The sequence below is a fragment of the Lissotriton helveticus genome, chromosome 1_1, assembly GCF_964261635.1.
Source record: "Lissotriton helveticus chromosome 1_1, aLisHel1.1, whole genome shotgun sequence".
In the NCBI taxonomy this organism is placed as follows: Eukaryota; Metazoa; Chordata; class Amphibia; order Caudata; family Salamandridae; genus Lissotriton; species Lissotriton helveticus.
The window spans coordinates 1,786,031,784-1,786,057,625 of NC_136057.1; the positions used below are offsets into that span (position 1 = coordinate 1,786,031,784).

A 25,842-nucleotide genomic window follows, 5' to 3' on the forward strand; every position below is an offset into this window, starting at 1 on the left:
CACTATATTTAGGCAGATTGGGTCAAGTAGACCCAAGATCCCTATTGTTAGCTTGTGGGGCACAGTGTACAGTTTTTCACACCTTGACCCTCCCACACCCAGTTCCCGATCTCCACCTTTTCTCTTCCCCGTCCACCTTTTTTCTTCCCCGTCCCCGTTTTCTCTTCCTCTTTTTCCTCTTCCCCATCCTCCTATCCTCTTCCCCATTCTTCACCATCCTCCTTTTACTAAGTTCTCTTGTTGAATTATGATGTTTTCCCTATAACTTTGTTTCCTGTTTACTTCCCACAGGGCGGATATGCAGCTTACAGATACACTCAGCCAGCCACTGCTGCCACCGCAGCAACTGCAGCTGCTGCAGCCGCGGCCGCATACAGCGACAGGTACATAGCAGAGAATGGTCAAACAGGTTTACAACTCTGCCTGAAACCTGGACCATCATTGAGGCTTAGTTGTGCCTCAAACCTTACTATCCTAAACGTCTCAAACGCTTTGTGAATCCTGAGCCATTACATTTGCTACAAACTCCTATTGATCCTAGCCATGAAATCTGCCGCAAATCCAGCCTGGCTCCTAGCCCTAAATTGCACCTTAAATCTGCAGTGTACCTTTGTCCCAGTCTGTGAGCAATTTATTTAGGTAGCGCACTCTAGACTTCAAATTGTCTGAGTTTTCAATTTCCTTTGTGTGTCTTTATGACGGTCTGTCTGTGACTTACAGAGGGGTAAAGTGAGTGGAGTCCCATGCTTCTATTTCAGCATTTGCACTGAAAACCCTTCTGCCATGCTCAAGCACCAAGTCTGGAATCCATCCACCAACCCTCACGCCATTGAGCCATCCACTGAGCCACAGGCATAGAAGTGGTCAGCCAAGCATATGTCTAGGATCTGAACTGTATTTCTGTGCCCAGAACTTAGCCTGGAGTCTAGTGCTATGTCTCAGCACTTTAAATTTCAATCTTGCTATGTTAGGGAGTGCTGGGGGCTGTCTGAGTGTCCTGTTCCATTCAATCCCACTGAACTTTCAGGGCCAGTCCATCAGAGATGGCAGAGCATTTACACTGTATCCGTTCCATCTAGTGATGAAGGTAAAATGCTCTGTATCACCCTTCCAATTACCGGAGTCCATCCTGACATAGAGATGGTAGACTCTTCACCTATGTTTTTCACCTTTGCCATACATATGGGACAGACTCCATAAAAAGTGCCACAAAGCCATCTCACTCTAAAGCTGGCTGAGCCCAAGCCAAAGTGTTTTTTTCTTTGCCCTGGTGTTTGACCTGATGCTTCCATTTGGAGTTATTTGCCACAGTTTTGCTTCAGGGTTATGTTTGGGTCTTCACGGATATTCATGAACAACAAATAATTTTGCCTACAGGTGTGATTCAGAAATACTTCACAGGAGCAGAATCTGTGTTTTTTAATTGCATTTGTTTATCTAAAGGCAGTAGCATCCTAATGTTTCTCAAAACCCTTTTAAGCTTGAAGAAGTGAGCAGATTGGTGGCACAACAGAAGAGAACATTGGGCTGTGCTTTTAAACTCTTAGTTTGACCTCCCTATTTGTGATGACAGCTTGGCAGCTCAGGTTTTCACACAGAGGTTGGGATCCCTAGTCAATATATTCTACCTTTTTTGGCCAATTTTGTTTTGATTTTTGCAAAACCGCCATTCAATAGCGTTTGATGGTGTTTCTCATTTGCTGTCATGTTTTTTTGTGCATGACCTTGATTTTTGGCTTGCTTTTGTCCCCATAAACATGACTGCAGTGAGTGTCCAGGAGGGCATTGATCCTGTGCACTCTGGCGTAATTGCATAGTTGGAAAAAATAAACTGCCAGTCAGCTACCAGAGTTCTGTGTCCTCTTAAATGAGCACTTGTATCAGCCTGGTGGTTTGAAGGCACAGTGCATTGTATTATGTTGTTAGTGCTTTTTCTACCTAAGGACTTTAATTCTTCAGTTTAAAGGCTTGTTAGAAACATGCGATTCTACCTGCACTTAGCTTATTCGTTTAAATGTCCATCCATCGTGTATCATTTAAAAAAGAAGAGACTTTTGTCTTGTAAAGTGTCCAATGATTTGGCACATAGATTGATGTTCATTGTTATGAATTCAGTGAAGCATCATTTGCTGAAGATTTAGGATTACAGTGAGTCCTTTTTGCAGAATATTAAATTGATTCATTCAGTGCAAATTCCTCGGGGGTAATTCGCTTACTGCTAAGATATTTCATTCTTTTTTTTAGCTATGGCCGCGTGTACACTGCTGATCCGTACCATGCCCTGGCACCAGCAGCAAGCTATGGAGTGGGCGCAGTTGGCGCAGTGGTGAGTGAAGTTCATAATTTTCTTGAAGTGTGCATTAGCATCCAAGCTTGGCTCGATGTATTGAATATCCTCTACTGTAAGCCCTCATTTATGGACTGCACCAATCCCATTGTTATCACTCTCGATTTAAAAAAGTTAACATACGAGCACCCATTGCCAACCAGATAAAAAGCACCCATTGTCCACTCAGGCTTGGGAAAGGGGTTAAGCCCTTTATCCCAGAAGCAGACATCAAATCCGTGCTGCAAGCCTTAGTTTTCCAGCATGCTATATCTTCTAGATTAACCAATTCTGCACAATTCCACCATCTAGTGGTCGGTCCGTAAGTGTCTCATCTTGTTAGATTTTCCTGGTTAATGACTGGGGTTGACCTAGCCTAGCCCTCATGTGACAGTTCTCGTAATCCCACAGTGCTCTTGTGCATGTTCAAAGGGTTAGGTTTTTTCAAAATCATAGGTTTGTTGCATATGTTACTGTAGATAGACACAAGGCTTGCCTAGGAACCGAAACTGGCCCTGGCAAACTGCTTGGCCGGCCCCCTGTGGGTGCTGAGCTGTTTGCAAGGGCTGGTTTCGGCTGATTGTTACCGGCTGCCAATATTGCAGGCCCCCAGTAACAACAAGCATTTGCAATGCAATAGGTCTCGCATTATGAAAGTTTGAGCTATTGGTCTTGTAAATGACAATTTTTTTATTTGTGTGTTGGTTTTGAAAATAGCTAAATTAATAGCTTTGTCATTTACAATGCCAATAGTTATAACTTTCATAAATGTGACACCTATAGCATTTGTAATGCAACATGTTTCGTATTTAAGTGACTTAGATGTATTGATATTACAAATAACAATGGCTTTTAATTTTTTTAAATAATTAATACTTAAATAAAAGTGATTGTAATATATAATGGCAATAGCTTAAACTTTTGTAAATAACTTTTGTGAAGATTATGTTCAGTGTATTTTATTGTGACGAAAATCCAAGAACAGAAGTGAAATATTAACATCTTTTTTGTGACATTTGTAATAAAGCTTGAAACATTGAGAGAACATATTTGAACCAGTTGTTTGAATGGTTGCACAGATTGATGCTGTGATGGCGCGGAGTGATGTTGTGGTGGCGACGAGTGATGCTGTGGCGTTCAGTGATGCTGTGGTGGCGACGAGTGATGCTGTGGAGGCCCTGAGTGATGCTGTGGAGGCCCTGAGTGATGCTGTGGAGGCCCTGAGTGATGCTGTGGAGGCCCTGAGTGATGCTGTGGAGGCCCTGAGTGATGCTGTGGAGGCCCTGAGTGATGCTGTGGAGTTCCAGAGTGATGCTGTGGTGTTCCAGAGTGATGCTGTGGTGTTCCAGAGTGATGCTGTGGTGTTCCAGAGTGATGCTGTGGTGTTCCAGAGTGATGCTGTGGTGTTCCAGAGTGATGCTGTGGTGTTCCAGAGTGATGCTGTGGTGTTCCAGACCGATGCTGTGGTGTGCCAGACCGATGCTGTGGTGTGCCAGAGTGATGCTGTGGTGTTCCAGACCGATGCTGTGGTGGCGCTGAGTGATGCTGTGGTGGCGCTGAGTGATGCTGTGGTGGCGCTGAGTGGTGCTGTGGTGGCGCTGAGTGGTGCTGTGGTGGTGCAAAATGTTTCTCCCCTGGCTGAACTACTGTCAGTGGGATTAGAAGCTCGTTTAGTATAAGGTGGGTGGGTGCTCAACCTTGCCTAATGCGGGTACGCCAACTGAGCTTTCGTTATCGTCCTCCATTGCAGAACAGATCTTCCTGCCATTAAACTATATTAAGGAAGGTACTGTAGTTTTCTGAAAAGCCTAAACTGGTTTGATGGCTTTTAAGTCAGACTACTGAATTATGGAAAAACAATTGCTTTAAAAGTATCAGCTTTCAAGGATGACAAGACAGAAAAATATGATGACGTGTGCCACCTTTTTTTAACTTTAGTGGCAAATGAGTGGATACAATGGGGTTTACTGCAACACTGGCCTACTGTTGTGGGCACAGCAGAGAAACAAAGACGGACGTAAATTGTGCTCTCATTTAACAGAAAAAGTGCATCATCGTTCAGGTTCATTGGAGTACACATCTAGTCATCACACTTAGAACCTGGAAAGAGTATAAACTAAACAGCAGAAATGAAGTGATGAGTGATACAGTGCAGCACTAAGAAGGATGGAAACACTTGTACAGCCTTTCTGGGAGAACTAGCAAATGAGACACTTGCATCTGATGTGTCTGTACGGTTGGGCAGGGAAGTGTTGCGATGTTCGCAGCATTCTTTTTGAGCCTCCTAGAGACCAAACAGACCGCTCTAAAAGTGATGTGGGCATCAAACCACTAAAACTCTCAGATAGCAAGCCCAGTACTGATGCTGCGCCAAGCCTGACTCACTATTGTGAGCGGTGGAACAGTAATTTTATTTCCTGCTCAAACCACAATGGATCTTTTGGTGAAGTGTGTGTTCTATGTTAAGTGCAAGCCAATCACAATGTTAATTCAAGGGTGCATAACTCTATACAGAAATATTTGCCATATTACGAATTTAGTAATATGTAAGGATTCAGCAAATAAAAGGAAGATATGGCCATGTCTGAACTGGGGTGGCGGAGTGAGCTAAAGAACGGTGATGGATTAAACCCAGATCAGTTGACTTGGGGGTGAGTGTTTGTATTGTCAACGCTCAGTCCATCACCACCTTTGGTTTTTCAAGGTATTCTAAGCAGCACAAGGAGAGCTTACAGAGCAGATGTCTTCACAAGTAACACTTAACAAGCAAAAATACTCTACACATGGAATAATGCTGTAGAATATGGGGGAATAAAAGACGGGTTCCTGTACTAAAAACACAATTCACTTGAAGATTACAAATAATGTTGTATTGGCTGGTATCTCTACCCACCTGTGTTACCGTGCTAGCTATGAATGGAATGCAGAAGTGCATCGTAAAATGTGGTGTGCTGTACTACGATGAATGCTGGAAAGAAACTGCTGGGAAGCAAAATGAAACAAGCGCAAAAGACACGCAGGATACTTAAAAGCGGCCGCGAAATGAAATTAAAAGCGGCTGGGAAATGCTCTCAGCATTGCGGGGGCGGGGGGTGCATTCCTTTGAAGTGTGAAGCAGGGGGCGGGGGAGCGGATCCCTTTGAAGTGAAGCTCTCGGCATTGCTGTGGCGGGTCTGATGCAATGATGCGGGGCAGGCGGCTCGGGGAGCAAATGGCAAGTGCATGCACGGGCACATGCACTCTGCGCAATCCGACTGGTTTAGCTTTCGCGGATCCAACTCTATAAGTCTCTACATGCGCAAGCGCATTAGCAGAGGTTGAGACCTAAAAACGGCTCCCAGGGACCCAAAACCGGCCCCAACCCTGGCGGCCCAGCATGGAAACCTCCTGTGCCCGCTACGGCCAGTCCGGCCCTGGATAGACATGCTCTGCATATGCCAGCCATCTAGTGTTGGGCTTGGAAATTTGCTAGTTGTTTTAATTCAAAGACGTCTTTTTAGTCACATGCATGGGCACAATCTCCATTTTTAAATTGTTTAATCCACCATGTGGTTCAGACGTGATTTAGCATGCTCTCGGTGTCCACGAGTTTGCCAGTTCCTTTCACGTCATCAGTTCGTTCCCTTCTTTCGCATGCTACAAGACTCTTTGACACTTCTTACAACAATGCTGGATCTGTTCCTCAAGTCCATTGTTTGGTTCATTGCATGCTTCGGACTAACCTTCGGGAAGTGAAGATGGACCTCTGAGGTAAAAGAAAGGTATGCCCTTCAAAAGATGTATGCACTGCCGTTCTAAATATAATTTGGCCAAACTCCACACCATCTACATTCTTTGCCTCTCCCCAGAGCAAGATGAGAGCCACTGCGACTGATGCTTGGCATTCCGCAGCAGGAAGACTCCTCGTCATTGTCAAGACCAATGAGGGGGGCGACAAATCCTCTTCAAAATACCAGATCTCTTAGGTGAGTCTGACCTGCTTGGTGCAGAGGAAGCATTGGATAAGTTGTCTGATCTCACCGGCGCACAAGTCCAGTACTCAGTTTATCGACTTCAACGTCTCGGACTCAGGCGAGGAGGAACTCCTGGTGGAAGAGGCCCTCGAGGACACTCCATCCACCGAACTCTGCTCTGGTCCTCGCTTGAAGACCATGCCTCACATGAATACTGTTGATGCCTAAGCTCAAACGTCAGCATGTCGGAACCAAGCACCGCCCCTCCTAGGGACTAGCCCTGAGCCAAAGCCACTACCGCCACCTACGGGGTCTCCACTACTTGCGAGCACTGGTTGACACCGAAGGAAGACCTTGGAGCCAAGAAAAGCCCCTTCAAAGTGCTTCGATCCTCGGCCAGCCTAGAGTTCAGGGACACCTATCCATGCCAAACACTCTAAGCCGGCTCTGTCATTGAATCAAAAAAAGCACCACTGGCACCGAAGCAGCCATCTTCAGCACCAAAACTACCTTTGGATCAGAGACCCTCCACTCTCACCGTTGAGAATCTCCCTGTTCGAGGCATGTGGGCTGCTAAATTCATATCTAGTGCATAGATCGCCGCCTAGTGTTGGGTCCGGATGATTGCACATTGTTGTCCTGGAAGAGTCTTCGAAGTATCACGAGATAGGTGGCTCCTCCCCTGGACTACAGTGCGCATGGGCATCGGCTCCATCCCCAGATTGTTTTTTCCGCCATTGGGTTCGGATGTGGTTCTCGACATCTCCGTGTCGGAACCGATAAACTTTGTTCTTAAGGCCAAAAGGCCTTCGTTACCAGCGTCGGTATTGTTTGCGCACGGTCTCGAGCGTCGTCCGACTCTCTGAGCCGGAAATCTACGGAGTATAGTTACTCTTTGCACTTCGAGGCCCTCTCGTCGCAGCAAGACACGACGACCTTAACATGGAGCGGAGCCCGTTTAAGTTCTGACCCGTCTGTGGATCCAAATATCCACACATCGATGTGCATCCGGTCTATAATAAATGCCTGTCACCGGACCACAACGAAGACGACTGCATGGCCTGCTCAAAATTCAGGTCGAAAAAGACGCTCAAGCATCGGCGCGCGGCGCGCCTCGAGGCCCAGCGAGCGACAACGGCACCCGACAACATATTCGACGACCCTGCGGAGGAAGGCGGTAGCCATCACCTCCAAATTTCGCCGCCGTCGACGGAGGTCCAGTCCGATCCCGAGGAACAGGTCGAAGGACAGGACCAGGACATTGAATACGTCGAGGAGGTAGGGGACGACGAAGAAGTTTTTGGGGCCGCGGAAGATAGCTCAGAGGAAGAGCTATGCCCCGACGTCTATATTACACAGGCTCAGGTCACGGGATCGCCACTCGGCCTTACCCACGACCCTGCACCGCTATCCCCGGCTCCGCATTCTAGCCCGGCCACGGACACTCAAGCAGAGCCGCCATCCAACGTATCGAAACCGAAACCAAAAACTTCGGTTTCTACAACACCCAAGATGGCCGACGTCCAGGCAAACTCGAAACCGAAACCAGAGGATTCGACAACACCTAAAATGGCCGACGTCCAGCAGAAAACGAAACTGAAACTAACGGACTCGACAACATCTAAGATGGCTGACTTCCCACAAAAAATATCAAAGCCTGCTCCTTCATGGACTCCGTCCACCTCCGGTCCACAGAAGTCGAAGAAGGTTATCGAGCCAACAGCGCCGCAGAAGGTGCACAAGGACTCCTCCTCCAAGAAGGCCGTCCGTCAAGAGTCGGCCTCTGTTGCTCCGGCACGGACATCGAAGTCTGTTCACACGCCTTCAGACGCTCCTACGGCGCCGTCAACTAAACGCCCTGTCGAACATAAATCGACTACAGGCCACGACCCGAAGGCCGCAGCCACTACGCATCGGCACACAGATGTCGGAAATGCAGCATCGGCATCGGCGCCAAAGCCTACAACGGAGCCGCGCCACGTTGCAGCTGAAGAATCGTCGACGCAAATACCGTCGACACCGAGGGACTCCGACGCCACCGGACACCGAACGTCGGCTTCGACACCCTCCACCTCCTTCACTAAACAAGTCACCGACTCCCTGAAAAGGATTCGAGACAAGACTTTGTCGGCGGCTCCCACGCCATCGGCTCCGAAAGAGGTTGACACTCCTCAAAAGTCATCAACCAAGCTTATTTACACTCTTCCACCAAAGGTGCCACCAAAGGCATTTGCACCTAAATCGGTGCCAAAGACTTCGGCTCCTTCGACGCTTCAAGCCTCGGAACAAGACTCTGAGCATTACATCAATGCCCAAACAGGGAATCTGACTCTTTACAAAAGGAAGATCACTTCCCAACCACTGGAATCCTATGTTATTCCACTGAAGAAAAAGAAGCCAGCACAGGACATTCCTGCCCTTATTGAGCCTATCCTACCACCACCCAGAAGAAGTCCATCACCTTCTCCAAACCAATCAGGGGGAGAGGATGATGAGGAAGACGACCAATACAATTTCCCAGTGGACAATGACCCTGATGTTCAGCAGGACACATATGACGACACTGGGGACCAAGGTAGCCAGCAGGTGGTACAAGATCCACAAGGTTTTGGGCCACGTACATCTCCAACGGAGGATTCTGCAGCATTTAATGCTTTAATCGAACGGGCAGCGGGAAATCATAATGTGGACATGCATGCTGACCCGGTGGAGGAAGATTTCCTGTTTGACACTTTCTCTGTCTCAGAAAGAACAGTAAAAATTCTTCCTATGCTCAAAGGTGTCCTTAAACATGCCCCAGAGATCTTTAAGGAACCAACCAGGGCAAGAGTGGTGAACCCACGTATCGAGAAAAAATACAGGCCAGCACCTGGAGATCCTGCATATATTAGAGGACAGTTGCCTCTAGACTCGTTGGTGGTCGCCAATGCCCGCAAAAGGGCAAACTCCCAAACTACGGGTGAAGCTCCTCCCCCTGACAAGGAGTCGAAAGTGCTTGAGGCATCTGGCAAAAGGGTGGCTGCGCAGGCTGCCAATGTATGGCGTATAGCGAACACACCGGCACTGTTGGCGCGTTACGATAGGGCGCATTAAGACACCCTAGAACAGCTCCTTCAACATCTACCTGATGAGTATAAAGAAGCAGCAGAAATGCTCATACAAGAGGGAAAGCTTATATCAAACGCTGCAATAAAATGTGCACTTGATGTGGCTGACACAGCGGCTAGGGGAATTAACACTAGCGTCGTGCTGAGGCGACAAGCTTGGCTTCGTATATCTGGATTTAAGCCTGACATCCAAACTACTATCCTCAACCAGCCCGTCAATCCTGACAGACTGTTTGGCCCAGATGTAGACACCACACTTGAAAAGATTAAGAAAGACAACGAGACTGCGAAGTCCATGGGGGCACTTCAGTCACAACAGTTCAGGGGCGGCACTTTTCGTCGCTCAGGAGCACGTGGTGTTACCAGAGGACACTTGGGTCAACAATCACAATTTTCAAAGGGAACTGCACAATCCTCCTACCCCAAGCAGGGTAGAGGAGGATACAGAGGTAACAGTGCCAAGGGCAGGGGCAGAGGAAACAACAACTCGCGTTCCTCTGCCTCCAATAAACAGTGGCTCTCTGTCACTGCCCCCCGACCATCCAACACCTGTCGGGGGGAGACTCCAGCAGTTCCTGCCAGTCTGGACATCCATCACTACAGACAGGTGGGTGCGAAAACTTATCCAATACGGTTACTGTTTGGAGAACGTCCACTCCTCCCAACATTCCCCCAAGGCACCGTCCTATGTCGGCAGAGCACTTGCACTTATTGCAGCAGGAAGTCTTGGTGATGCTGCAAAAAGGTGCAATCGAGCTCGTACCAGTGGAAGAGGAAGGCACAGGAGTCTATTCCCTGTACTTCCTCATCCCAAAAAAGGATGGATCCCTCAGACCTATTCTGGATCTACGCCCCCTCAACATGTACATACTGTCAGAACATTTTCACATGCTGACACTGCAACAAATTCTACCCCTGCTAAATCAAGGGGACTTCCTAGCAACCTTAGACCTCAAGGATGCTTATTTCCACATCCCACTCCACCCATCCCACAGACGGTACCTCCGGTTCACCATTCAAAACAGGCACTATCAGTTCAAAGTCCTACCCTTCGGGGTAACTACTGCCCCCAGAGTGTTTACAAAGTGTCTGGCGACAGTGGCGGCGCACCTCAGAAGGCAGAACATACACGTCTACCCGTACCTAGACGACTGGCTTGTTCAAGCAAAGTCGGAACAACAGTGCGCCGCGGACATGCCCCACACTATTCAACTCCTGCACAGTCTGGGGTTCTCGCTCAACTACTCAAAGTCGCACCTTCAACCAGCCCATGTGCGGCAGTATCTGGGCGCGACAATAAACACCCTGGCTGCTATGGCTCAGCCAAACCCAGCCAGGATCAACAGCATTCAGTCACTGATCCAGAGGTTCAGACCGCAACACTCCCTGCCAGCGAGAGTGTTCATGCAGTTGATAGGCATGATGGCCTCCTGCATTTTCATAGTCCTTCACGCGAGGTTGCACATGCGTCCTCTCCAAGAATGCTTGGCGAATCAGTGGACACAGGCTCGGGGACAACTGACGGACCTAGCGTTGGTGAGCGGTCGGGCATACAACTCTCTGCATTGGTGGAATCCACACAACCTTTGCAAGGGACGACCGTTCCAAGAGCCTGTGCCACAGATTATCCTGACAACGGACGCATCTCTCCAAGGGTGGGGAGCTCATGTGCTCCACTACACGGTGCAGGGACTGTGGTCCACACAACAACAGAAGTTGCACATCAACTACCTGGAATTGATGGCAATCTTCATGGCGATGAAGTCCTTCAAGGTACATTTGTGCAACAAAGTCGTGTTGATCCGGACGGACAACATGACAGCCATGTACTACATCCAAAAACAGGGAGGTACTCACTCACCACAGCTGTCTCATCTGGCTCAGAGCATGTGGAAGTGGGCCATTCAGAGGAACATTTTCCTCATGGCGGAACACCTCCCCGGCAAGGACAATCAGATGGCGGATCTGCTCAGCAGATACAGCCATCAAATGCACGAGTGGGAGATACATCCATCAGTACTCCACCCGTACTTCCAGCAGTGGGGTCATCCAGAGACCTGTTTGCCACAAGGGAAAACGCAAAATGCCAAAGCTTTGCCGCCAGGTTCGCTCACCCGGAATCGCAGGGGAATGCGATATGTATGAACTGGTCAGGCAAATTTGCGTACGCTTTTCCCCCAGCGCCTCTCATTCCGCTGGTGGCAAAAAAGCTAAAGCAACACTCGGTGACTCTCATCCTGGTTGCTCCAACATGGGCACGCCAACCATGGTACACCACGTTTCTGGAACTTTCCGTGGTACCGCATCAAAGGCTGCATCTCACACCCAGCCTCTTGACGCAGAACCATGGCGACATTCAGCATCCAGATCCGCAACAGCTCAATCTGGCGATCTGGCTCCTGAGGTCTTAGAATTTGGCTACCTCAACCTGCCTCCTGAATGCATGGCCATCATCCGGGAGGCACGGAAGCCCACGACCAGAGCTTGCTATGCTGCAAAATGGAAGCGATTTGTCATTTACTGTACAGACAACAATATCAACCCGCTAGATGCATCCATTCCTAACATCATCTGCTATTTGTTACATCTTTACAAATGCTATCTAGCGTACGCTTCCATTCGGATCCATCTATCCGCCATAGCGGCTTGTCTCCAGAATAGGCAGCACCTCTCTGTTTTCAGGGTGCCTGCCATTAAAGCCTTCCTAGAGGGGCTGAAACGAGTCATTCCTCCTAGAACTCCACCAGCTCCTGTGTGGAACCTCAGTGTGGTCCTCACTAGGCTGATGGGCCCACCTTTCGAGCCACTGCACTCATGCGACCTTCAGTTTCTAATGTGGAAGGTGGCTTTTCTCGTTGCTATCACGTCGCTCAGACGTGTTAGTGAGCTGAAAGCGCTCACTGTCCAAGAGCCATTCATCCAAATACATTCTAACAGGGTGGTGCTCCGCACTAACCCCAAATTCCTTCCAAAGGTGGTCACAGTTTCATATCAACCAAACTATTGACCTGCCTGCATTTTTCCAAAACCCACAAACGGTAGCAGAAAGAATGCTTCATACATTAGACGTTAGGAGGGCGCTAATGTACTACATTGACAGAACACAACCCTTTAGGAAGACACAACAACTTTTTGTTGCCTTCTCCGCACAACACAAAGGCTACCCCATTTCCAAAGCAGGAATAGCCAGATGGATTGTTAAATGCATTCAAATCTGTTATCAAAAGGCTAAACGCACTTTAACAATACCCCCAAGAGCGCACTCCACACGCAAATTGGGGGCCTCCATGGCTTTCCTGGGGAACATTCCTTTAGAAGACATTTGTTGAGCAGCCACATGGTCTACACCACACACATTTCCCAAGCATTACTGCGTAGATGTGCATTCCAAACAGCAAGCAGCTGTGGGACAGGCTGTTCTCAAGACACTTTTTCAAGCTTCTGCAGCTGGCACGGGCAACCGCCCTTAATGGAGGGACTGCTGTGTATTCTATGCACTAGATATGAATTTAGCAGCCCACATGCCTCGAACTGAATATGCTACTTACCAGTATGCATCTGTTCTTGGCATGTAGGGCTGCTAACATTCATATCGCCCGCCCTCCTCCCCGGTGCCCGTAGCGGCTGCAGACACTCTCTTGCATTCATCATTAGCATGGACATCCTTTACACTATTTCACTCCATCTCTGCCACAATGGCTAAAAACAATCTGGGGATGGAGCCGATGCCCATGCGCACTGTAGTCCAGGGGAGGAGCCACCTATCTCGTGATACTTCGAAGACTCTTCCAGGACAACAATGTGCAATCATCCGGACCCAACACTAGGCGGCGATCTATGCACTAGATATGAATGTTAGCAGCCCTACATGCTAAGAACAGATGCATACTGGTAAGTAGCATATTCAATCTTTAAGAGGCTGCAGCAGGAACTGGGTGATGGGCAGAGAAGGATCATCCACCCACGCACAGGCCAACATGTCTGGCAAAGAAAAGCATGCTTGCCTTCAAGAAAGCCCTGCCATTGGACACTCCTGTGTCCCTCTTGCCTGCCAAGAGGCCTCAAGACCAAATCTCTGCTTCTCCTCTGCAACCACCACCACCTTTAATTTCACTTCCACCACCATCATCTATGTCCTCACCTCCTGTGGCTTCACCTCTCGAGTCCCTGGAGTCTTATTCGGATAATGGCAGTCCTAGCCCTTTTTCTCCAGCTGTGGACGTTGACCCAGTTACCGTTACCTTAGGAGATCCTTTGTGGGAAGCCCCTACCACCAGCCAGCATCTCTAGCAGGCTGGAGAGCACCTCTCCGCTCCATGACAGTCCAGGGTCTGTGGTCGCATCATCTACTGGGTCTCCACAACAACTGCTTGGAACATTTTAGCCATTCAACTAGCTCTCAAAGCTTTTCTTCTACAGATTCAAGGCAAAGTAGTCCTTGTGCGTACAGACATGACTGCCATGTTTTATCTGCAGAAACACGAGGTGCATACTCACCTCACCTGTCCGCCCAAGCGTAATTGATGTAGCTTAGGTCAATCTCCTTTGCTTCCCAGTCCATGGGCAATACTGTGTGGATGAACTGGTACGGGATATTTGCCTATGCTTCCTCTCCCACTGGTGGCGTCTAGAGACCAAACTTGATGCCCTAATCTAATCAAAAAGAAAGAGGAATTTGATCACACTCTCAAAGGATAGAGAATTCCTCTAAAAAACCATGCATACGCAGAAGAATCCCAAGAAAAAGTGGAAGCTGACTTCTTGGGAGTTAGGAAGAAAAACTAAAACAAATCTTGCATATGGGAGATCCAGCAGATGAATGGCAGTACATTTATGCAGACTTGCCAGACGAAGGGTTATAATCCTATCCATACAAACCATCAGTACTCGATGACATCACTGCATACAAAACAGTCATCAAGAGAGCTATAGGTACCTATGGGGGTTCAGCTAGAAGAACAGTCATAGGCTTGCTTCCTCCTTAAGACACTACTACCCGACCAGAAGAGGAACCAATTCTTCCCAATGTTACCCGATGTGCTGGACCAGTAGACCGAGGCATTCATGAGCCAGCTGTATCCAAGTCCACAACACCAAAGAGTGAAAAAGTACCATTGCTTCTCTTGTAAAGACCTTTGGTGACAGCATGTAGGAGAGCAAATACCCCTACATCTATGGGGCCACCCCCTGACCAGGAAAGCAAGAGAGTAGACATGAAGGGAAGAAAAAAAGGAGAGTTCAGCAACATTGCAGTTGCGGAGATCCAACTCATATGCCCGGCCTAATAGGTACACCCATCAGCCTTGGGATCAGATGAAGGAGCTCATGGAACACCTTCCAGAAGAGTAGAAAACAAGAGCAAATGTGATGCTACATGGGGACAAGACCATCACCTATGGTTGATTAAATTCTGCGCTGGATGCAGTGGACACTGCAAGTAGAAAACTCTGCACGGCCACCACCTTACGTAGACTTGCTTGGCTGAGAATCTCCAGATTTGAACAGGGGGCCTACCCTCGATAATACCACCAAAAAGGAATAGAGTAAAGGGAGACAAACATCCATGATTACAACAGGAAGTGGGAGACTAAATAAGTAGACAAATTACAGAAATAGTATCCTCAAAACAAAGACTCAAAGGGTTGTACTCAAACTACTTCCTAGTACCAAAACCAGGAAAGACATTAAAACTAACACACGACCTAGGGACACTAAACAAGTTCATAACGCAAAAATTCTAAATGACAGTGTTGCGAGAAGTCAAACCTCTGATAGGAAAAGGCGACTACATGGCAGCCATAAACCTCAAAGATCCCTACTTGCACATACCAATGAACAAACGACAAACAATTCCTCATGTCTGTGGTGAACAAGACACTACAAATTCAAGATTGTACCATTCGGTATAAAATCAGCCCCACAAGTGTTCACAAAATGCTTAGCTATGGGTACATCTCAGACGAAAGAGAATACACGTCTATCAATACTTTAAAGTTAGGCCAGTGAAACTGAAGAAGAGCTCCCAGTGCAGGTCATACAAACTCTACACACACACACACACTAGGTTTCTCCATCAATAATGAAAAATTATCACAGAACCCAGACACGCAGAAAACATTCCTTGGGAGCTATGCTGAACTCTTGGACTATGAAGGAGACACCAGTGTACAAGAGTTAAAGAGGTTAAAGGTCCAGCTGAAGGCTGAAGAAGTCAGATTTCGCACGCTTGATTTTCCTGAAGTAGGCATTTCTCTTGTTCTTAAGTGTTTTGCGATGCAGTGATGAGGGGTCAGATCTCCATGTGCGCTCTGCCATTCGCATAGCACGCCTGTCTTCATTGAGTCTGCCGTCATACCAAGGGTTCGAGAACTTGGTGGTGACTCTCTTTAGTTGCAGTGGGGCGGCTTCATTGATTATTGAATTCATAGAGTCGAGGTAGTGGTCAGTCAGCGATTGAACATCAGAGGTGCCAGGAGGGGGAAGGAGGCGATTGGTGAGGAGAGGAGGCAGGGAGTTGGGGTTAAGATTCTTCATGTCTCTTTTCCAGATCTTAGATTTGTTGGGTTGAGCCGTGATAGGTTTGACTTTTTTGTTGATGAAGGTGATAATGTGGTGGTCTGACCAATCACAAGGTTGGATTGCCCCTAGTTGGGTGGAGTCTTTATTGGCGATGATGAGATCAAGTATGGAGCCTTTGTCGTGTGTTGGGCTGTTGCATAATTGGGTGAGGTTAAGCGCGTCAAGGAAAGTTTTGAGGCTATTCACCACTGCGTCTTTCTGATCGTTCCAGTGGAGATTGAAGTCACCCAGGTAGATTTGCGTGATCTGCCGACCAGCGTTGGATGAGATCGTGTCCATGAGTTGTTGGGTGAAGATGAGGTTGTCCCCAGGCGGGTGATAGATGAGATGTAGAGCACATACTGGTTTGCCCTCGCTGGAGATATCAAGACAGAAGAGTTCACAAGACGTGAGGGAGGGGGAAGTGATTTTAGCAACGGAGAGGTTGCTCCTGAAAATGCATGCGATTCCCCCACCCGTCTTGCTGGTCCTGTCGAGTCTAATGATGTGGTAATTGGGGGGAACTAGTATGTCCATGATAGGTGTAGAGGCTTCAGTTAACCATGTTTCAGTCAAAATGGTTAGGTCAAGATCCAAAGATGTGACGAGATCTGCAATGTTGGAGGAGTGCCTCTGGGCCGATCTGCAGTTGAGTAGGATGCACTTGAGTCTGGGGGTGAGAAGGGTGGTCGAGTGTTCTAGAGCGAGGGGGATTTTTCCGAGATTGTTGGGGATGGAGCTTCTGCTGCTTAGAGTTGGATGCCTAGTGGGATTTGTGAGAATTGTGGGTATGGGGAGTTGTGAGGACGACGTGTGTTTTACCGGGCCAGGGCCAAAAGAGCGGAGGAGGGTGTCTAAGTCTTGATCCGACAGGGAGTTATGAGCGCGACGGGGGCGGTGTATGTTGTTGCGGTCGGGAATAGTGGGCCAGCGCGGAGAGTGTGAGCCCACCCGTCTCGCCCCTGGAGCGTGCTGAGTGCGAGGGCCTGTGGGGAAGGTGTGGCCTTTGTTGGATACGGAGGTGTTGGTTGTAGGTCGGTGTTGTCCGGGGCGTGTGTGGAGAAGTTCTTTGATGGTGTGGAGCTCGTCTTTGACTTGTAGGAGGGTTGTTAAAATCAGGTCGAGCTGTGGGTTGGGGCTGGCGTTGGAGATGAGGGCCGTGGGCGGGTTGTTGAGTCCAGAGTTGGGGACGGGGGTGGGGTATGCCAGTGTCAAAGGAGTGTTCTGCTGTAATAGTGAGTGGGGTGGTATTCGATGGATGAGAGAGAATGTGGGCGAGGGGTGTGGGTGAGGAAGGGGTAGGCTGGGACGTAAGGGCGGGGACGTTGATGGGAGGCGACGCCGGTGAGTTGTGGGATGAGTGAAGACTGAAGACAATAGGGGTGGCAGGAGGGTAGTGGGGGCTGAGTTTGGGGGGGTAGAGAGGGGGGATGTTAGGGAGCGAGGGGTGGTGAGCTCTGTGTGTCTGGTTGGGAGGGTGGGGAAGTGAGTGAGAATGGGGGGGGGGTAGGGTGGGAGAGACATCTGCCACGGAGGGGGGGAGATATGCTCCGGGCCGTTGTGTGTTCAGCGAGACTCGAAGGAGGTGTGAAGTGGGTGGAAGGGAGGGTGGGGGTATGTGTGATGTGGGAAGGGAGACGATCTTCATCAGTGAGTGAAGGGTGTGGAGGGATTACGTTGGGTGTTTGACTAACTATAGCTCTGGGGGGATGGGTGGGGTGTGTGTCATTCCGCTGTTGAGATGGGCAGGGAGGGTTATAATGGGGAATGGAATTGGGGGGTGTGGTGCATCTTGGTGTGTGCGAAGTGGGGGACCGCCGTTTGGTGATGTGATCTAGGAAGGTAGGGAACAGGTGGTCGAGTCGGTCGAGGTTCCTATCTGTGGCTTGGAATAGGGTGATCCCGTTGTTGTAGATGGTGATGGTGGCTCTGCCAGGGAAAACTTGGGATGGCGTGATAGAGAGCGTCATGCTGTGAGCGGATTTACTGGTGGTGGAGCTAGTGAGAATAGAGAGGAGCGCTTTCCTCCACTGTGCTCTACGCAGAGTGTGGAAGATGATATCTGTGCTCGTGGCTCCAATGATCTGTGAAAAATAGGTGTCCACACACGGTGTTTCAGGGTGAGCCTTCAGGAAGTTATGTTTGTAGCGTTTGGCGTTTTTCTTGGAGAGCCCTGGTGGGTAGTTGATTTTGTATGTGTGCTCACCTGTGCGTTCCATGGTGGAGGAGGCGTAGGCAGTGGAGGAGGCGTAGGCAGAGGAGAGGGGGGGGTGTGCGTGGGTGAGTTTGTGAGGTTGGGGGGCTGTGAGCCTAAATGGTCTTGGATATGGGCGGTGGGTGGGGATGACTAGTCTAAGATGGCTGCCCCAGTGGAGGACTAGACAAAGATGGCCACCGGGATGACATATAGTGGGCCAGGGGTAGTAGTCCTTTCTCTCTGTTGTTGATGTGCCTTAGAGAGACATTTTCACTTTCTGCTATGGGGCAGGTCGAGTTAGTCCATCGACTGTGTTCATTGCTGGGGAGGAGAGAGAGTAGCCTCTGTGCTGCTCGGAGACGAGACGGGAGACTTATCTCAGTTTAGGTGACCTGTGACCACGTTGGTATGTAGCCTCATGGTCATCTGGTAGGCAGTGGGGGCGATTTATGGCTCCTGTTATATGGCCCCCGCCATTTTAGGTAGTGGAGAGTGCGAGGAGAGAAAGAACCTCCAAGCTATGAGGGTAGTTTATAAGCAGACTAATTATGTGTGCTTCAGGGCAGAGAACGTAGAGCCGGCAGAATGTGAATATCAAGTAAAAATATGCGTGCAAATACCTTCAGTGATGTCAGGCAATAATGAGGCTGTTCAGTTTAGAGCGTAGGATATAAAGCAGACTCAAGGGCGATCATCCGGCCGATGCAGAAATTGTAGTCCGGGGGGGGGGGGGGGGGGCAGTTTGGGTCTTCCTCAATGCCTGCGCTGTGCAGGTCCACGCTCGTTCTCCTTTCTTTGCTGTCCTTTTCTTTCCTTTCCTGCCCAGTCGCTTCAACGATGTTGTCGAGGGGGGGGTGGTGGGGCAGGACGCTGAGCCATCTCGTCAGGACGCCCGAATTCCCCTTGTCCCACCAGCGCCAGGTCCCATGCGCTGCGCCCAGTTCTAGTCCACAGGCTGGGCGGGGGCGCACAGGCGATGCGTGCACGGACACCTCCGCAGACCCCCGCCACGTTAAGAACGGGGTCTGCAGGCAGGATATGGGGACCAAGGCGATGGGCGAAGGCGGGCACACCCGCAGCGGACACCCGTCTCCCGTTCAGACCAAGCGCAGGGAGTCAGCGCCCGTGCCCCCAGGCGGACCAGACACCCTCGGTGCGCCGCAAACCGCCCCGGTCGCAGCAACCACTACGGGCGCTAGTCTCCCCCAGAGGGCTCCGGTCGTCAATCCCCTGCGCTGCGCCCCATTGCCGGTCGAGGGGCAGTCCCCGGGCTGCACGGCAGAGGCTGCAGCCCTGATAGGCAGACCCCAGGTGCCCTCGAAAAGCTCCGTGGGTCGCACGGAGGACAGCCACGCCAGCCAGCACACCAAGCTCGCCCCGACTGTCCAGGGCTCCGTCGATGCTCCAGTGGGAGCTGAGAGCTGCAGGGGTCCAGCCGCCGTCCAGGGCTCCGTCGATGCTCCGGGGAGAGCTGCAGGGGGTCCAGCCGCCGTCCAGGGCTCCGTCGATGCTCCGGGGAGAGCTGCAGGGGGTCCAGCCGCCGTCCAGGGCTCCGTCGATGCTCCGGGGAGAGCTGCAGGGGTCCAGCCGCCGTCCGGGGCTCCGTCGAGGCTCCAGGGAGAGCTGCAGGGATCCCACCAGAACTGCAGGTAACATTCAATAAATCCAATATTATTTGAGATCCTGTTACTTGTGTTGCATCCAGTTACTTGTTGTTGCTCCAGTTACTTGTTTTCCTCGACGTCGATGGGTGCTATCTGGGATGGTATCGTGAAAGGGACCCCCAGCACTGGGAGCTCTGGAATAGAGCTCCTACCAAGCGGCCATCTTGTCCAGTCACCATCGTGGACTCTGCGAAATCCTTAGGTATCACACTTGACGCTAAGCTCAATATGCAACAGCACATTAGCAAAGCAACGAAAGGAGCCAACTTCCAAATCAACACTCTGAGGAAACTCAAACCCTTCCTTCCAGCCAAGGATTTCCTAACTACTGTACAAGCTTTAGTCATCCCGCGCATAGACTATGGAATTGTGGCCCTCAGCGGACTCCCTCTAGCAACAACCGCACCCCTAAGAGCCTCCCTGAATGCTGCCGCGAGACTCATTTCTGGCTCAAGGAAACACTCTCACATAACCCCTGACTTGAAATCCCTGAAATGGCTTCCCTTTGAAGCCAGAATACAGCTGAAAATTGCTGTTATGACACATTCAGCCATACACCTCAAGGCACCCAACTACCTCACTCAAAAGTTGTCCATATCAGGAGGCTCGAGATCCAATAGAAGTACAAAAACTCTGCTCCTGAAACCTCGCAGATTCCGTAAGGAAAAAACATACAAACTCTCCTTCTCAGGAATGGCACCCAGGATCTGGAATGCACTCCCTCCTGAAACGAGGCTTATCTCCTCCACTGCACTCTTCAAGAAAGAAGTGAAAGCCATCCTTATGGCCAAGTTCACCTGATCCTCACTGGTGTTGTTCAGAGACTTTGCACCGTTTCGGTAACGTTGGATACTTAATGGTCCAATAACTTTATATTCACGACCTCCAGACCTTCTTTGCAGTTGGATCAAAGACTGTGCACCGTCTTATTGTATTGTCTATTTTAAGTGTTTATTGGTATCTTCTGATCTATATTGTAGTTGGATCAGAGTCCTTGCACCGCCTTATTTTATTGTCTATTTGAGTGTTTACTGTTATCTCATGATCACTATTGTAGCTAGATCAGACTCTGCACCGCCTTATATTACTGTCTATTTGAGTGTTTACTGTTATCTCATGATCACTATTGTAGCTAGATCAGACTCTGCACCGTCTTATATTACTGTCTATTTGAGTGTTTACTGTTATCTCATGATCTCTATTGTAGCTAGATCAAAGACTCTGCACCCCCCTTATTTTACTGTCTATCTAAGTGCCTATTGGTATCTTATCAGCACATGACTGTTATCCTATTATGCCACGTTTATTATCCTTACCCAATTATTATGTCTAGTCACCCTCCTGTTGCCCACTCCCCCCCTGTGAAGCGCTCTGATATCTGTAAAGATCTGTTCGCGCTATATAAAACTTTGAATAAATAAATAGTGTAGCAGTATCCTCTACCACAAGAAGCAATGTCTGATGGTGAGGATAGTGGAAAAATGATGGGCATGTTAAACACCTGCATTTCCCAAGTACCACACAAGACCACATATGAGACCAATACTGGAATGGGTCCAACAACAATGGTCACAAGCAGCCGGGAGTTGGGATGATCTAGTGGTTGTTACGGACAACGTTCAGAGAAAAATGGAATGATGGAATCTACAGAATCATACAGTGGGGAACCCATTCAAACCACCAACTCCTGTAGTGGCCATCACAACCGATGCATCCCACATAAAATGGGGAGCTCACATGGACAAGCTAAACATCAGTGGGAGCTAAAACATGAAGTGCTGATTCAAATCTTGCAAATGTGGTCATTACCACAAATAGACCTATTCGCAACACACAAGAATGCAAAATGCCAAAGTTGAATATCCATGTTCTACCATCCAGTGACGGAGGAATGCCCTGTTGATAAGATGGTCAGGTTGATTTGCTTACCCCTTTCCACCAATTCCAATTATACTGAAGGTAATCCAGAAGTGCAGGCAGAAGGATTTTAGCCTAATCCTAATCCTGATAATCCCACAGTGAGCTCGGCAGACTTGGTTCTCGGACCTCATTGAGATATCCCAATGACAGTAGATCACACACCCAACACACCAAGACCTGCTGTCGAAGGCGAAACTGGTATGGAACCCAGAGCCAAACACACTCGGTTGACTGCATGGCTCCTGAGGATGTACAGTTTGGTCAACTCAATTTGACAAGGAGAGCAATGGAGATTCTAAAAGTTGCCAGGCGACCAACAACAAGGAATTGCCACAGCAATAAGTGGAATAGATTTGTACACTGGGTAAACAAAGCTGGGGAACTAAGGGTGGGCGTAGGACACCACTGTCATTAGATATGACATACCTGATGGGCAAGCACCTCTCCTGTGCCTCTATTGAGCTTCACCTAGCAGCCATTGTAGCATATACAAGGGGCATACTAAGGAGAAGTTTCTTCACCACGCCAGTAGTAAAATGCTTCCTTGAGGGAGCAAAGGTGGTGTTCCTCCAAAGAGCTCTCCCATGCCCCCCATGCAACCTGAATGTAATATTTTCGCAACAAATGACTTCACCATTTGAACCAGTGCAAAGCGCACTGTTCATATTCTTAACTCTTATGTTTTCATTCCCCATCACCTTGCTAAGAAGGGTCAGTGAAATACAAGAACTCTTCACCCAAGAACCGTGTCTTCGAATACATAAGGACAAAGTGGTGATGATGACAAACTCAAGGGTAGTACAGAAGATTGTATCAAAATTCCACTATAACCAGGCCATCCACTTACTGGCCTTTTTTGAACAACCGAAGACCCAAGCAGAGAAGGCCCTGCACACAATGTACGTCTAACGGACAGTAATGTACTACTTAAAAAGATCAAAATCCATCTGGAAAAGAGAAAAGTTATTTGTGTCTTTCACACACGCAAGAAAGACTCCCCGGTCACCAAAGGAATTTTCATGAGATGGATAGTGCAAACAATACAATACTGTTACACGGCAGGGGGAGAAACACTTATTGAAGCACTGCAAGCAAACTCAGTAAGGAAGAAGGGAGCAACACTCACCTTCCTAGGTAGTGTTGCAGTAGAAGACATTTGTGCAGTTGCCACATGTCATCGGTACACCCCTTTGCAAAACACTACTGTGTGGATATCCACATCAACAAGGAGGCAGAAGTGGGCCAAAGAGTGCTGAAACATTTGTTTGGAAATACACCCTCTAAAGGACCCTGCCTACCCACAGAAAAAGATACAGCTTTATAATCAATGCACAACATGTGAAACCAGAAAAGTGCCATGCTGAAAAACGAAATGGTTACTGGTAGGAGTAGTTTTGCACCTTGAAGAATTTTCTGGATTCACGTGCTGCCCACCAGTAGAGTTATATTTAGAAACATAACACAGAGAGAACATTAACGAACATAAAGGAAGCCAGTATATCACATCGCAAAGAGAATAGAAAGGGGAAAAAAAGAATCTGAAGATGGCGACTGCATGAAAGGATTTCAGAGGCATACATCTGTAGTCACTCAAGGAAGGGTTAACACCAAAATAGTAGACACCCACATGTTCTTTGCCCACTACAAGAAGCTCCCCAACTGGCTGGACTTTCCCACTCAAAATTGCTGTAAAGTCACACCCTGACAGCTCAACCTGGCAATTTGGCTCCTGAGGGCCTAGATTTCGGTTACCATGGCTTACCGGGGTGCATGGATATACTGGCAAAAGCCCACTATGCACACCTGTTAGGCTGCTGAGTGGAAGCACTTTGTCTGCTACTTTACTGCAAAACCCACTCATCCCTTCGGTGCAGGATATTATTTTCTCCTACATTTACCAAAGTCAAGGTTAGCCTACACATCAATCAGGCTACACCTAACCGCCATCTCTGCATATATGCAGAGCAGGAACACTCTTCTTTCTTCAATACCTCTGTAATTAAAGCTTTCAGGGAGGGCCTTAAACATGTGATTCTGGTTCTTGGAACCAATCATAAGTTCTTATCTAAGGTGGTTTTCCCATTCCACCTTAACCAAACAATTGAGCTCCCAATTTTTTCCCCCACAAACGATGTAGCTTGAAAAAGTACTCCACACTCTTGATGTTAAACGTGCTCTCCTGTATTACATAGACAGTACCAAATCCTTAAGTAAAATGCAAAAACTACTGTAGCTTTTTCATAGCCTCATAATGGCTATGCCATTTCTGAGGCACGGATTGCCAGGTGGATTTTCAAATGCATTCCAACTGGTTATGCTAAAGCTAAAAGAACCCGATCTTCTTGTCTCAGGGCACATTTCTCCCACAAACCGGGACCTACCATGGTTTTTCTGGGGAACATACCTATTGCAGATATCTAAAGAGCTGCTACGTGGTCCATTCCACACTCATTTACAAACCATTACTCTGTGGACTTGTAGTGCTGCTGTAGAATCACACTTACGGCCACCCCCCCCCCCCCCCCCCATAGCCACCGGCGTTTGTTCAGAGGTTTTCATTTTGATCTTAATTGTCTTTCAACACTCATTGGACACTATTTATATGCTACACCTTATTCTATCCCTACTCGCCCGTTACGTCAAAAACAATGGAGTCCTGCCCATGCTCACCTTCAGAGGAGGAGTCACTGAGAACTCCAGACTCTCTAAAGACTTCTTTGAAGAAAAGTAACTCACAAACCTCCAAGCCCAACAATATATGGCAGGAGTATGCAGAGCATGTGAAACTACAGCACTTCATGAAATGAACAGATGCTAAAAGCATAAGTAAATAATCCTTACAGGTAAGTAACTGGTTTCTTTTGCAGAATGAAATCTATTTTAACTTCTCATGCTTTGCCCAGATTATGTAGCATTATTACCACCCCTGGGGGGGGTGGGGGGGGGGGTAGAGAAAGGAGTAAAAGCAAATTGATTTTTAGTAAAGCTTGAGAAACTGCTATCTCCTTCTGTGACTCGGGCTATACGGTAGTGCTTTGTGAAGGTGTGTTCTGAGGACCATGTGGTATCTATGAAAATCTTGTGCTTGGGCACATCAGTCATAAATGCTATGGTAACTTTTGATTTCTAGTTAAATGTGCCCTTAGTTTGACGACTAAGGACTTATTAGCTAGTGAATATCACAGCTCAGTAGTTTGAACAATCCATCTAGCATTAGTGTGTCCTTCAAAGAACAGATTGGTCTTTTTGAGGTCTTTGGTAACTTATATGTAATATATAACTGTCCTGATAGTCAATTTGTGCAAAGCGTTCTCAGCTATGTTTGAAGGATTCTGGGAAAAGGCTGGTAGAATGATTTTGATTCATGTGAAAAAACCGTAAGACCTTTGGTAGAAAGTTGGGATGAATTCTCATTACTACCTTGCCTCTGTCTATGCATAAGGGTTTAGCACGGAGTGCCTGTAACTCACTCACTCTTCTTAATGAGATAATGGCCACTAGGGAGACTACTTTTAAAATAAGGTGCGTTAGTGAGGCTTAGTCCATGGGCTCAAAAGATGTTAACCCTGCTAACCTCAGGTTAAGGTTACACTGAGAGGTAAGTACTGTCCTTGAAGGAAACATTCTCTTTTCTCCTTCTATGAACCTTTTAACTGAGGGAGTAGTGAAGATTTGTTTAGCCTGCATTCCTCTCATGTAAGCAGCAGTAGCCAACAAATGTACTTTTAGTGAAGCACACAATAGTTTACATTTAGCGAGATGTGTGTGATATTAGACTGACAGTGCTGTGATTCATCATGTCTTGGAACTAATCTATGCACCATGCTAGGAATCTGTGCCACTTAAAGCCGTAACATCTGGTGGATGGTTTCCTTGCCTCTTGAATAATATATGATGTGCCTTTGGGGTAAGCGCAAGTGTTGAATCTCACCTATTTCAGGGGCCACACCCTCAAATGTAGCTTCTGTGGGTTTGGGTGAAAATCCCTCCCCTGTTTCCTGGTTAGAATGACCTAGAGTAATGGAATTTAGACAAACTGTTGATCTGACAGTTGTAGTAGCTGTGAAAACCATTGCTGACATCGGTGTTGGAGCTGTCAGGATCGTAGTCATGTTGG

General features: G+C 48.2%; 1 protein-coding gene across 12 annotated transcripts in view; it reads left to right on the forward strand.

Annotated features, from left to right (window-relative positions):
• The window catches only part of RBFOX2 (RNA binding fox-1 homolog 2), a 686,272-nt gene that overhangs the window by 606,468 nt on the left and 53,962 nt on the right, over positions 1-25,842 (forward strand). For all 12 annotated transcript variants that reach the window (XM_078640431.1, XM_078640440.1, XM_078640444.1 and 9 more), the window contains 2 exons: positions 292-383; positions 2,245-2,326. In XM_078640431.1, the coding sequence (XP_078496557.1) occupies positions 292-383; positions 2,245-2,326 (174 nt within the window). The remainder of the gene's footprint in view (positions 1-291; positions 384-2,244; positions 2,327-25,842) is intronic.